Raw genomic sequence first — 13,735 nt, 5'->3', positions numbered from 1 at the left:
TATGGTACCAACAGTTAAGGAATAAGGGGCTAAAAAGGGGCCAAAAATAAGCATTTTCTAGTTTCCAGACAATAACTGTGGAACGGTGTATGGATCTCTCTGAAATTATACTACAAGTTTCCATACCACAAAGGGATGGTTAGGATTTGCTTTGGGGGGTTATGGCTCAAACCGTTTAGGAATTAGGGGCAAAAAAGGGGGGAAAACAAGGTTGTCCTGGTTAATGGACAAATACTTTAGTACAAAACATAATTTAAAACAGTGTAAGGGAGATAAATCAAATACATCATTGAAATTATCTCCCTTACACTGCTTTTAAATTATGTATAAAGTAATGGTTAATGAACAATAAAGATAATTTAAAACAGTGTAAGGGAGGTAATTCAAATACAACTTTTTTGTTACTTCCCTTACACTGCTTTTAAATTATGTTTAAAGAAATGCATATTTATAAAGGAAGACCAGTAAAAATATCTGCAAATGTTGCATCTTTTTTTTTTACAAAAAAATCCATATGAAAGATTTGACACTATACTTTTAATTCTATTATAAAATAGATTAAGTTAGCACTATGGTAAATTTAAATGGGTAATTATGGTTGCCAACTCCATTGGAAATTTGAATTGAGATTATGACCATATCTTGAGGGAAAGAATTTTTGGGGGAAAAAAAGAGGGGGGGGGGGGGGGGATAAAAAGAAATTGTGGGGGGTCAAATTTTTCTCATTTCAGATTTCAGAAATTAAAAAGAATTATTCTTCAAATATTATTTTTTTTTCAAATTTCAAATATTGAAAAATTTCAAGAAGTAATCTTTAATTGCACAGTATGGCGCATTAGATTTGTAAAATCTTTGATCACATTTATTTATTTGTTATGCCGAATCTAACAGTGTATTTAGATTTTTAATTTTGGGTTCAGTTTTCAAATTGGTCTACATTAAGGTCCAAAGGGTCCAAAATTAAACTTTGTTTGATTTTAGCAAAAATTGAATATATGAGGTTCTTTGATATGCTGAAACTAAACATGTATTTAGATTTTTTATTTTTGGCCCAGTTTTCAAGTTGGTCCAAATTGGGGTCCAAAATTAAACTTTGTTTGATTTCAACAAAAATTGAATATATGGGGTTCTTTGATATGCTGAATCTAACCATGTATTTAGATTTTTTATTTGTGGACCCCGTTATCAAATTGGTTCATATTGAGGTCAAAAGGGTCCAAAATTAAACTTTGTTTGATTTCATCTAAAATTGAATTATTGGGGTTCTTTGATATTCCAAATCTAACCGTGTATTTAGATTTTTAATTTTGAGTCCTGTTTTTTAAATTGCTCTACATTAAGGTCCAAAGGGTCCAAAATTAAACTTAGTTTGATTTTAACAAAAATTGAATTCTTGGGGTTCTTTGATATGCTGAATCTAAACATGTGTTTAGATTTTTGATTATGGGCCCAGTTTTCAAGTTGGTCCAAGATAGGAGTATTTAAACTTTGTTTGATTTCAACAAAAATTGAATATATGGGGTTCTTTGATATGCTTAATCTAAACATGTATTTAGATTTTTGGTTTGGGCCCAGTTTTCAAGTTGGTCCAAATTGGGGTCCAAAATTAAACTTTGTTTGATTTCAACAAAAATTGAATATATGGGGTTCTTTGATATGCTGAATCTAACCATGTATTCAGATTTTATTTTTTTTGTGGGCCCCGTATCAAATTGGTTTATATTGAGGTCAAAAGGGTCCCAAATAAAACTTTGTTTTATTTCATCAAAAATTGAATTATTGGGGTTCTTTGATATGCCAAATCTAACATTGTATTTAGATTTTTAATTTTGGGTCCCGTTTTTATACGACCGCAAAAAAATTTTGTGGTCGTAGATTGGTATGACGTTGGCGACGTCGTCGTCGTTGTCATCGTCCGGGCGTCGTCGTCCCAAGACACATTGGTTTTCGCACTCTAACTTTAGTTTAAGTGAATGGATCTTTTAGAAATTTGACCATTAGGTTAAATACCACAAAAGGAAGGTTGGGATTGATTTTGGGGGTTATGGTACCAACAGTTAAGGAATAAGGGGCTAAAAAGGGGCCAAAAATAAGCATTTTCTAGTTTCCAGACAATAACTGTGGAACGGTGTATGGATCTCTCTGAAATTATACTACAAGTTTCCATACCACAAAGGGATGGTTAGGATTTGCTTTGGGGGGTTATGGCTCAAACCGTTTAGGAATTAGGGGCAAAAAAGGGGGGAAAACAAGGTTGTCCTGGTTAATGGACAAATACTTTAGTACAAAACATAATTTAAAACAGTGTAAGGGAGATAAATCAAATACATCATTGAAATTATCTCCCTTACACTGCTTTTAAATTATGTATAAAGTAATGGTTAATGAACAATAAAGATAATTTAAAACAGTGTAAGGGAGGTAATTCAAATACAACTTTTTTGTTACTTCCCTTACACTGCTTTTAAATTATGTTTAAAGAAATGCATATTTATAAAGGAAGACCAGTAAAAATATCTGCAAATGTTGCATCTTTTTTTTTACAAAAAAATCCATATGAAAGATTTGACACTATACTTTTAATTCTATTATAAAATAGATTAAGTTAGCACTATGGTAAATTTAAATGGGTAATTATGGTTGCCAACTCCATTGGAAATTTGAATTGAGATTATGACCATATCTTGAGGGAAAGAATTTTTGGGGGAAAAAAAGAGGGGGGGGGGGATAAAAAGAAATTGTGGGGGGTCAAATTTTTCTCATTTCAGATTTCAGAAATTAAAAAGAATTATTCTTCAAATATTATTTTTTTTTCAAATTTCAAATATTGAAAAATTTCAAGAAGTAATCTTTAATTGCACAGTATGGCGCATTAGATTTGTAAAATCTTTGATCACATTTATTTATTTGTTATGCCGAATCTAACAGTGTATTTAGATTTTTAATTTTGGGTTCAGTTTTCAAATTGGTCTACATTAAGGTCCAAAGGGTCCAAAATTTAACTTTGTTTGATTTTAGCAAAAATTGAATATATGAGGTTCTTTGATATGCTGAAACTAAACATGTATTTAGATTTTTGATTTTTGGCCCAGTTTTCAAGTTGGTCCAAATTGGGGTCCAAAATTAAACTTTGTTTGATTTCAACAAAAATTGAATATATGGGGTTCTTTGATATGCTGAATCTAACCATGTATTTAGATTTTTTATTTGTGGACCCCGTTATCAAATTGGTTCATATTGAGGTCAAAAGGGTCCAAAATTAAACTTTGTTTGATTTCATCTAAAATTGAATTATTGGGGTTCTTTGATATTCCAAATCTAACCGTGTATTTAGATTTTTAATTTTGAGTCCTGTTTTTTAAATTGCTCTACATTAAGGTCCAAAAGGTCCAAAATTAAACTTAGTTTGATTTTAACAAAAATTGAATTCTTGGGGTTCTTTGATATGCTAAACCTAAACATGTGTTTAGATTTTTGATTATGGGCCCAGTTTTCAAGTTGGTCCAAGTTGGGGTCCAAAATTAAACTTTGTTTGATTTCAACAAAAATTGAATATATGGGGTTCTTTGATATGCTGAATCTAACCATGTATTTTGATTTTTGGGCCCTGTTATCAAATTGGTCCACATTGAGGTCAAAAGGGTCCAAAATTAAACTTTGTTTGATTTCATCAAAAATTGAATTCTTTGGATTCTTTGATATGCTGAATCTAACCATGTTTTTAGATTTTGGATAATGGACCATAATAGGTAAAATAAAAAAATTTAAGTTCTTAGACCACATTCATTCTGTGTCAGAAACCTATGCTGTGTTAAATATTTAATCACAATCCAAATTCAGAGCTGTATCAAACTTGAATGTTGTGTCCATACTTGCCCCAACTGTTCAGATTTCAACCTCTGCGGTCGTATCAAGCTGCGCCCAGCGGAGCATTTTATTGTAACTTCCAGACATAACTTGTGTGTTAGTGTATGGATCTCTCTGACATTGTACCACAAGGTTCCATATCACACAGGGAATGCTGGGATTGATTTTGGGGGTAATTGCCTCAAAATATTAGGAATAAGGGGCCAAAAATAAGCATTTTTCTAGTTTCCAAACAATTACTTGTGTTCAAGTGTATGGATCTCTCTGAAATTGTACTGCAAGGTACCATACCACAAAGGGTAGGCTGGGATTGATTTTGGGGGTAATTGCTTCAAAATTTTAGGAATTAGGGGGCAAAAAACAAGCATTTTTCTAGTTTCAGGACAATAACTTGTGTGTAAGTGTATGGATCTTTATGAAATTGTACTACAAGGTTCCATATCACAAAGGGAAAGCTGGGTTTGAGTTTGTGGGTAATTGCCCTAAACGTTTAGGAATTTGGGGCCAAAAAGGTGCCAAAAAACAAGCATTTTTCTAGTTTCCAGACAATAACTTGTGTTCAAGTGTCTCTCTGAAATTGTACTGCAGGTACCATACCACAAAGGGAAGGCTGGGATTGAGTTTGGGGGTGATGAATCATAAGGGGATTCAAAAAATTTGGGGGGGATTTTTTTTTCTTTAAAATTTTCCATTTTAAATTGGTTATTTCTGATTTATATATAAAAGCAAATAATAATGATATGGTTTGAATAGGTAAATTAAAAATTTTTAAGTTCTTAGACCACATTCATTCTGTGTCAGAAACCTGTGCTGTGTCAAATATTTAATTACAATCCAAATTCAGTGCTGTATCAAGCTTGAATGTTGTGTCCATACTTGCCCCAACTGTTCAGGGTTCGACCTCTGCAGTCATATCAAGTTGCGCCCAGCGGAGCATTTTATTAATTTAATTAACATCTGACAGTGATCACAAGCTCAGAACTTATATTATAAAGAAATTAAAAACCAATTGTTCAGAGAACAATTGAAGGTCTTTCCACAGCAATTTTTAAATTTATTGGAAAGAAGCTAGTTCGTGTTTACTCAAAATTAAAATTGGCATCTTATCATCAGTTTCTTCATACTGATGCGATAAATAAGTTGTTTCTATATACTTCTGAGTGAAATAAGGGAGATAATTAGCTACTTACGGTGAAGTAAATGTCACTTCCGGTCTCATATAATAGTTTCTTTCACACTGATTCCAAAAATATATAGTTTCTATATACTTTTGCTTGTTAACCAGGAGATAATTGGCCACTTCCGGTTTATCGAAAGTCATTTCTAGTCTTCAGTGATAAGTTAATGTATTAAAATTACAAAATATATGGATTCTGAGTACTTTTCCATGAAGAAAGTGCAAAAATTGCTACTTCCAGTTTTCTCAAGGTTACTTCCGGTTGTCATTCTTCAAGGTCATATGTCATCCAACCTTTTGTAAAAGGTCATATGGCTTTATAATGAACCAAGTTGAACTAATAATCAATTAACCTTATAATTGGACATTTCAGGGGCACTTACTCCTATAAGATGCCATTAGATTGTTTCAGACCAAATGTAACATATCTTCATTACAATAAAGCAAACATTTTACACTTGTTGTTTCATATATATCTTTAAAAGCGTTTGAGAAAATGCAAAAATAAGGAAAAGTCAAAATTGAGAACTTGACCTTGACCTTTGACCTCATTTTCTAAGTTAGGACCTAGGGACCTCAAATAAAAAGATTCCAGGGTTATACAGTTAACAGTTTATGAGTTAAAGAAACATACTGACAAATTTATTTGGTAAAGGTAGATAACTCCTTTAAAATTTCATCGAATCGCTTCGATCCAAATTAGCAAAAAATTCCTGAGGATGTAATGTACAATTTAGAAAAAGAATTTTGTCGATATCTTTTTTTGTTACGAAGGAGATGCACACACTTGATAAACAGTGAATAGGGAGATAACTATTACAAAGAAAATTGTTCGGCTTAGAATAGGTGAAAATAAAAAGCGCTTAAACTGTATGATACTATATAAGAAATATCTTTACGACATATTGCGAAACAAAAATTTTACGCGATAACAAAATTTGGCGGAAGAAAAAAATAATAATCAGAACAAATACAATAGGTCTTTCCACAGAAAAGTGGAAAGACCTAATTAAAATTCCATGATAACTTTCTTCATTATTTAATTACTTTTCAGCAAAGACAATGGACAATTCTGATTTTGAATTAAAACTTGATTCAATTTACATAGAAAAAAGAAATTTTTCACAAGCCAAAACGTGTGCTTTATTATACGACCGCAAAAAAATTTTGTGGTCGTATATTGGTATGACGTTGGCGTCGTCGTCGTCGTCGTCCGGCGTCGTCGTCGTCCAGCGTCGTCGTCCGAATACATATTGGTTTTCGCACTCTAACTTTAGTTTAAGTGAATGGATCTTTTTGAAATTTGACCATAAGGTTAAATACCACAAAAGGAAGGTTGGGATTGATTTTGGGGGTTATGGTACCAACAGTTAAGGAATTAGGGGCCAAAAAGGGGCCAAAAATGAGCATTTTCTAGTTTCCAGACAATAACTGTGGAACGGTGTATGGATCTCTCTGAAATTATACTACAAGTTTCCATACCACAAAGGGATGGTTAGGATTTGCTTTGGGGGGTTATGGCTCAAACCGTTTAGGAATTAGGGGCAAAAAAGGGGGAAAAACAAGGTTGTCCTGGTTAATGGACAAATACTTTAGTACAAAACATAATTTAAAGCAGTGTAAGGGAGATAAATCAAATACATCATTGAAATTATCTCCCTTACACTGCTTTTAAATTATGTATAAAGTAATGGTTAATGAACAATAAAGATAATCTAAAACAGTGTAAGGGAGGTAATCCAAATACAACGTTTTGGTTACTTCCCTTACACTGCTTTTAAATTATGTTGAAAGAAATGCATATTTATAAAGGAAGACCAGTAAAAATATCTGCAAATGTTTTCATCTTTTTTTTTTACAAAAAAATCCATATGAAAGATTTGACACTATATTTTTATTAATTCTATTATAAAATAGATTAAGTTAGCACTATGTTAAATTTAAATGGGTAATTATGGTTGCCAACTCCATTGGAAATTTGAATTGAGATTATGACCATATCTTGAGGGAAAGAATTTTTTGGGGGAAAAAAGAGGGGGGGGGGGGGAATAAAAAGAAATTGTGGGGGGCCAATTTTTTCTCATTTCAGATTTCAGAAATTAAAAAGAATTATTCTTCAAATATTATTTTTTTTTCAAATTTCAAATATTGAAAAATTTCAAGAAGTAATCTTTAATTGCACAGTATGGCGCATTAGATTTGTAAAATCTTTGATCACATTTATTTATTTGTTTTATCTCGAATCTAACAGTGTATTTAGATTTTTAATTTTGGGTCCAGTTTTCAAATTGGTCTACATTAATGTCCAAAGGGTCCAAAATTAAACTTTGTTTGATTTTAGCAAAAATTGAATATATGAGGTTCTTTGATATGCTGAATCTAAACATGTATTTAGATTTTTGATTTTTGGCCCAGTTTTCAAGTTGGTCCAAATTGGGGTCCAAAATTAAACTTTGTTTGATTTCAACAAAAATTGAATATATGGGGTTCTTTGATATGCTGAATCTAACCATGTATTTAGATTTTTTATTTGTGGACCCCGTTATCTAATTGGTTCATATTGAGGTCAAAAGGGTCCAAAATTAAACTTTGTTTGATTTCATCTAAAATTGAATTATTGGGGTTCTTTGATATTCCAAATCTAACCGTGTATTTAGGTTTTTAATTTTGGGTCCTGTTTTTTAAATTGGTCTACATTGAGGTCCAAAGGGTCCAAAATTAAACTTAGTTTGATTTTAACAAAAATTGAATTCTTGGGGTTCTTTGATTTGCTGAATCTAAACATGTGTTTAGATTTTTGATTATGGGCCCAGTTTTCAAGTTGGTCCAAGATAGGGTCCAGTATTAAAACTTTGTTTGATTTCAACAAAAATTGAATATATGGGGTTCTTTGATATGCTGAATCTAAACATGTATTTAGATTTTTGATTATGGGCCCAGTTTTCAAGTTGGTCCAAATTGGGGTCCAAAATTAAACTTTGTTTGATTTCAACAAAAATTGAATATATGAGGTTCTTTGATATGCTGAATCTAACCATGTATTTAGATTTTTTATTTGTAGGCCCCGCTATCAAATTGGTTCATATTGAGGTCAAAAGGGTCCAAAATTAAACTTTGTTTGATGTCATCGAAAATTGAATTATTGGGGTTCTTTGATATGCCAAATCTAACCGTGTTTTTAGATTTTTAATTTGGGTCCCGTTTTTTAAATTGGTCTTCATTGAGGTCCAAAGGGTCCAAAATTAAACTTAGTTTGATTTTAACAAAAATTGAATTCTTGGGGTTCTTTGATATGCTGAATCTAAACATGTGTTTAGATTTTTGATTATGGGCCCAGTTTTCAAGTTGGTCCAAGTTGGGGTCCAAAATTAAACTTTGTTTGATTTCAACAAAAATTGAATATATGGGGTTCTTTGATATGCTGAATCTAACCATGTATTTAGATTTTTTATTTGTGGACTCCGTTATCTAATTGGTTCATATTGAGGTCAAAAGGGTCCAAAATTAAACTTTGTTTGATTTCATCTAAAATTGAATTATTGGGGTTCTTTGATATTCCAAATCTAACCGTGTATTTAGGTTTTTAATTTTGGGTCCTGTTTTTATACGACCGCAAAAAAATTTTGTGGTCGTATATTGGTATGACGTTGTCGTCGTCGTCGTCCGGCGTCGTCGTCCGAAGACACATTGGTTTTCGCGCTCTAACTTTAGTTTAAGTGAATGGATCTCTATGAAATTTTACCATAAGGTTCAATACCTCAAAAGGAAGGTGGGGATTGATTTTGGGGGTTATGGTACCAACAGTTAAGGAATTAGGGGTCAAAAAGGGGCCAAAAATAAGCATTTTTGTAACTTCCAGACATAACTTGTGTGTTAGTGTATGGATCTCTCTGACATTGTACCACAAGGTTCCATATCACAAAGGGAATGCTGGGATAGAGTTTGGGGGTAATTGCCTCCAAATTTTAGGAATTAGGGGCCAAAAAGAAGCATTTTTCTAGTTTCATGACAATTACTTGTGTGTAAGTGTATGGATCTCTCTGACATTGTTCCACAAGGTTCCATATCACAAAGGGAATGCTGGGATTGATTTTGGGGGTAATTGCCTCCAAATTTTAGGAATTAGGGGCCAAAAAGGGGCAAAAAACAAGCATTTTTCTATTTTCATGACAATAACTTGTGTGTAAGTGTGTGGATCTTTATGAAATTGTACTACAAGGTTTCATATCACAAAGGGAAAGCTGGAATTGATTTTGGGGGTAATTTCCCATAACGTTTTGGAATAAGGGGCCAAAAAGGGGTCAACAATAAGCATTTTTCTAGTTTCCAGACAATAACTTGTGTTCAAGTGTATGGATCTCTCTGAAATTGTACTGCAAAGTACCATACCACAAAGGGAAGGCTGGGATTGATTTTGGGGTTAAATCCCTAGAAATTTGAGGAATTAGGGGCCATAAAGGGGCAAAAAACAAGCATTTTTCTAGTTTCAGGACAATAACTTGTGTGTAAGTGTATGGATCTTTATGAAATTGTACTGCAAGGTTCCATATCACAAAGGGAAAGCTGGGTTTGAGTTTGGGGGTAATTGCCCTAAATGTTTAGGAATTTTGGGCCAAAAAGGGACCAAAAAACAAGCATTTTTCTAGTTTCCAGACAATAACTTTTGTTCAAGTGTATGGATCTCTCTGAAATTGTACAGTAATCATACATGTGAACCTCCCGACGGGAATACAATAATCCCGTTTTCAGGGGTCTCCTCCCGACCTCCCGTTGAAGACAAAAAAATACCGTGTATGAAATATTTCATGAATGAAAAATTTCAGCCCAACATATCTGGTGTAACTGACATTACCTGAAGTTATATTTTACCTGTAAATCAATTAACATGCATAATTATATGGCTTCACTTGTCACCTTGGGTGTCAAACATACTGGTAATCAACGATTTTTACATCAGGCTAACTGCCTAAATGAATGTTGGGTTACTTCCCTTGATTTATCCTGTTTTAAGTTACTTTCCTTTAAATAATGTAAATTTTTAAAAGAATATAAATAAAATATAAATTGAACAAATAATCATAAAAGGATGGTAATTAAATGATTTTAAATTTCTTAGGACAAATAAAAAAATAATAATTTGAAAATTATTTGAGGGTTCTATACTTCCTTTCAAGGCTTAAATTGAAATTTATATATTAACTATGACCCATGATTACATTTTGAATGTGTTACTTGTCATGCATTAAAAATCTACTTGCATATTAATGATAAATAAAAAATCTACTTGCATAAAGATGAAAATAAAAGATCTACTTGCAGATAGATAAGCAAATATTCTGATTGCAATGAATAATGGAAAGAAAGATATGACCTAAAAACTTTAAAGAACATACTAAAAAAGAAGAATGTTAGATTGAACAAGTTGAAAGTTTAAAAAGATAGAGAAATTTTATAAGTACAAGGGTACTATAAACATAATACATTTGGATGGAAAGTTGAAGAAAACACACTTTAACAGACAATTTCTACAGCACACGGTTACATTTACGACAGAATTTATGTCGATTAAAAACCTCCTGATCTGAGTCCTAATCTCCTGACCAAAATTTCCCAAACTCCTGATCTTAGTTTCACAGTCCATCATATGTACTGCAAGGTACCGTACCACAAAGGGAAGGCTGGGATTGAGTTTGGGGGTGATGAATCATAAGGGGGTTGAAAAAATTTGTGGGAGGGATTTTTTTTTCCTTTTTTTTTCTTTGAAATTTTCTATTTTAAATTGGTTATTTCTGATTTATATATAAAAGCAAATAATAATGATATGGTTTGAATAGATAAATTAAAAATTTTTAAGTTCTTAGACCACATTCATTCTGTGTCAGAAACCTATGCTGTGTCAAATATTTAATTACAATCCAAATTCAGTGCTGTATCAAGCTTGAATGTTGTGTCCATACTTGCCCCAACTGTTCAGGGTTCGACCTCTGCGGTCGTATCAAGCTGCGCCCCAGCGAAGCATTTTATTAACTATGTAATAGGCATGCATGAAATTGTCTTCAGCAGATTAGACTCTTAATCATAAAATACAAAATGATATCATGCTAAATTAAACAAATGCAACTATTATCTGTTATATTCAAACACATTTAAAGGTAATAAAATTAAAAATCCCGTGATTTCCTGTCAATTTGATAAACAGAACGAATCCCGGAAATGAATCAGGAATTACTCGTACTTTAGTTATGTCGTGAAACTTCTGGTTTTAATTTCGTCTTCAAAAGGGAAAGAAACGTAAGCGATGTCTGAGAAAATTACCATTTTGAGTCATATAAAAAATCATTTCAAATTTAACTGTTGCATTCTATTAACTGTTCTTGAACATTTTTAGAAAAACCGTAAGAAAATTTTAAGATCCTTGGTCCATTCACCTGATTTTTTCAGAGTATGCTGTTATGTTTTATTAATTAGATGCTTTACATTATGCCAGTACTGCTGCAGTGATCCAGTGTTAGCATGCTCACATTGAGTGCTTAAAGTCATGGGTTGGATACCCAGCCTGGTCAAACCAAATTCTTGAAAATTGGTATTTGCAGATACTTTTTTTTCTTCATTTTCTGTTCGTTTCAATCTTTGTGAAATTCAATGCTGTGTTTTTAAAAAGAAATTCCCAACTGAAATCAATGCAAAATGTAAATCCATGTTTGCTTCACTATTATTCAGCTACATGGACATGTACATGTATCATGGAACTATAAAGGAGAAATATGTAAATTTCAATGTCCAAAATTTTTGTATTTATATTTTACAGACAATTTGGAAGACAGAGCTGTCTTTTCCGACACCATGGTGCTCTTTTACAGAAAAGGTATTATTTTTTTTTGCTTATTACATTGTGTGTAATCAAAAAGAAAGGATACATATAAATGTTTAACATGTTTAATGAAATAATTTGAATTTTATATTGATTATAAATTGTTGTAGCTGATCACGATTTGAATTTGTTGACATTCTTTTTTTTTTAGTTTGATTGATTTGACCTATATTTTTGCAAAACATTATTTTAAATTCCTGCAGTTTGTGGTTTGACATCCATTAAATCGGTTGAAATAAATGTATGGTTTACATGTCAATTGTAAGGCAAAGTTTGATTCGGATTGGCAAATTTAAAAAAATCTTCCTCGTTTCCAAATGAAAAACATGACCACAAGAGGAGAAAAATCATCTTGATTTTCATTGTTATGAAACTTCAGGGTATTTATGATTGGAGGACCCTTTACATGTGCAATAATTTCTTCATTAAATAATGATCTGTTGGTTTTTATTGAACACTATGGAAAAATAACAATTTTGTCTTCAAACAATGTCAAAAAGCTGTAATTTTGAAAACATTTTTTTTGCTTCATTTTAGCAGTTATTAAATTTTTCAGGCTTTTGCAGTTAACATTTACATTTGTACAAACAGTATGGGGTTAAATTTTTCAGACATCAATTACTATGTTAAACCATCATTAAGCAGCTTGGACCGAAGCTTTTTCATGATCAAGGAATATCTTGTAATGGAAAGGATTAAACTTTATTTAGCCAAATTATTTCTTTATTTGTAACAAAAGTAAATTCTCCACAATGTTTTGGGGTAAAGATTGGGTGAAATGCAATCTAAAATCTAAACTCTTATGCCACTATCTCTACCTTTTAAGAGTTCAAGCAACATATTGCAGTGAGATGAACATTCTTTAGATCAAACCCATGTAATGCAATTTATTAATAATATATATATGCTTAGATTTTCAGGTTACAAAATGATGTGTAGTTGTATACATATAAAAACAATACTTGTCAGGAAAACTATTCTATTAAAAATTACATAAGTTGTGCATGGCATATAAATCTATCTGTTATCTAACTACAATTATGAACCATTCAGCTTTATAATTTTATAATTTATTTTAAGTTCACATTGCAAATTGAAAACAGTAGTTACCCTTCAGTGCCAACAAGCACTTTGATGGAAAAATGTTGATTATACATAGAGTAATAACAGAGATACTTTTGTGGTATTGCCCTTCCTCAGAGGTTTTAGTTTCAACTAAAATGTAGCAAATACAACAAATTTCAACTGTATAATACATACATGACACATTTAAAAGTATGTTTATTTTGTAGTATTCAGTCAATGGCTTCATAATAATGCTAGAATGTTTATTTTTCAGTATTCAGCCAATGGCTTCCGCCACAGCTTATGAAGAAATGAGTGACTTCTGGGCAAAAAACAGAAAACTGAACAGACCACTTTCTCCACATTTATCTATTTACAAGTAAATTATTTATTCAGTGATATAGATATGATATGTTTGTAATATATATTCTTAACTGTGTAGTGTACAACTTTGAACATAGTATGGGTTTTAACACAAACTTTTAAATAACTTTGTCATGGATTGTATAGATGATTATTGTGTCTTTGGTTAACCTGGGAAAGTAGTTTCTGGTAATTTGAGAATTTATTTTGTAGCTGCATTTAAGTTTAGAAACTGTAGTTTATGGTAAAATGAGAATTTATTTTGTAGCTGCATTTAAGTTTAGAAACTGTAGTTTCTGGTAAAATGAGAATTTATTTTGTAGCTGCATTTAAGTTTAGAAACTAGTTTCTGGTAAAATGAGAATTTATTTTGTAGCTGCATTTAAGTTTAG

General features: G+C 31.7%; 2 protein-coding genes and 1 long non-coding RNA gene across 4 annotated transcripts in view; 2 read left to right on the top strand and 1 right to left on the bottom strand.

The window, feature by feature from the left end:
* LOC127700761 (cyclin-dependent kinases regulatory subunit 1-like) overlaps nucleotides 1-13,735 on the bottom strand; it is a 50,390-nt gene that overhangs the window by 23,018 nt on the left and 13,637 nt on the right. The window lies entirely within an intron of this gene.
* Nucleotides 1-13,735, top strand: part of LOC127700758 (succinate dehydrogenase cytochrome b560 subunit, mitochondrial-like) — a 29,854-nt gene that overhangs the window by 8,014 nt on the left and 8,105 nt on the right. For both annotated transcript variants that reach the window (XM_052204411.1, XM_052204412.1), the window contains exons 2-3: nucleotides 11,853-11,909; nucleotides 13,255-13,359. In XM_052204411.1, the coding sequence (XP_052060371.1) occupies nucleotides 11,853-11,909; nucleotides 13,255-13,359 (162 nt within the window). The remainder of the gene's footprint in view (nucleotides 1-11,852; nucleotides 11,910-13,254; nucleotides 13,360-13,735) is intronic.
* LOC127700764 (uncharacterized) lies at nucleotides 2,729-10,006 on the top strand. The gene is made up of 3 exons (XR_007981700.1): nucleotides 2,729-3,037; nucleotides 7,405-8,952; nucleotides 9,103-10,006. It is a non-coding gene; the product is annotated as an uncharacterized LOC127700764 (long non-coding RNA).

The sequence above is a fragment of the Mytilus californianus genome, unplaced genomic scaffold (assembly GCF_021869535.1).
Source record: "Mytilus californianus isolate M0D057914Y unplaced genomic scaffold, xbMytCali1.0.p SCAF_5, whole genome shotgun sequence".
Taxonomy (NCBI): domain Eukaryota; kingdom Metazoa; phylum Mollusca; class Bivalvia; order Mytilida; family Mytilidae; genus Mytilus; species Mytilus californianus.
The sequence above is the reverse complement of the archived record's forward strand: the minus strand, read 5'-3'. Positions and strand labels throughout refer to the sequence as shown.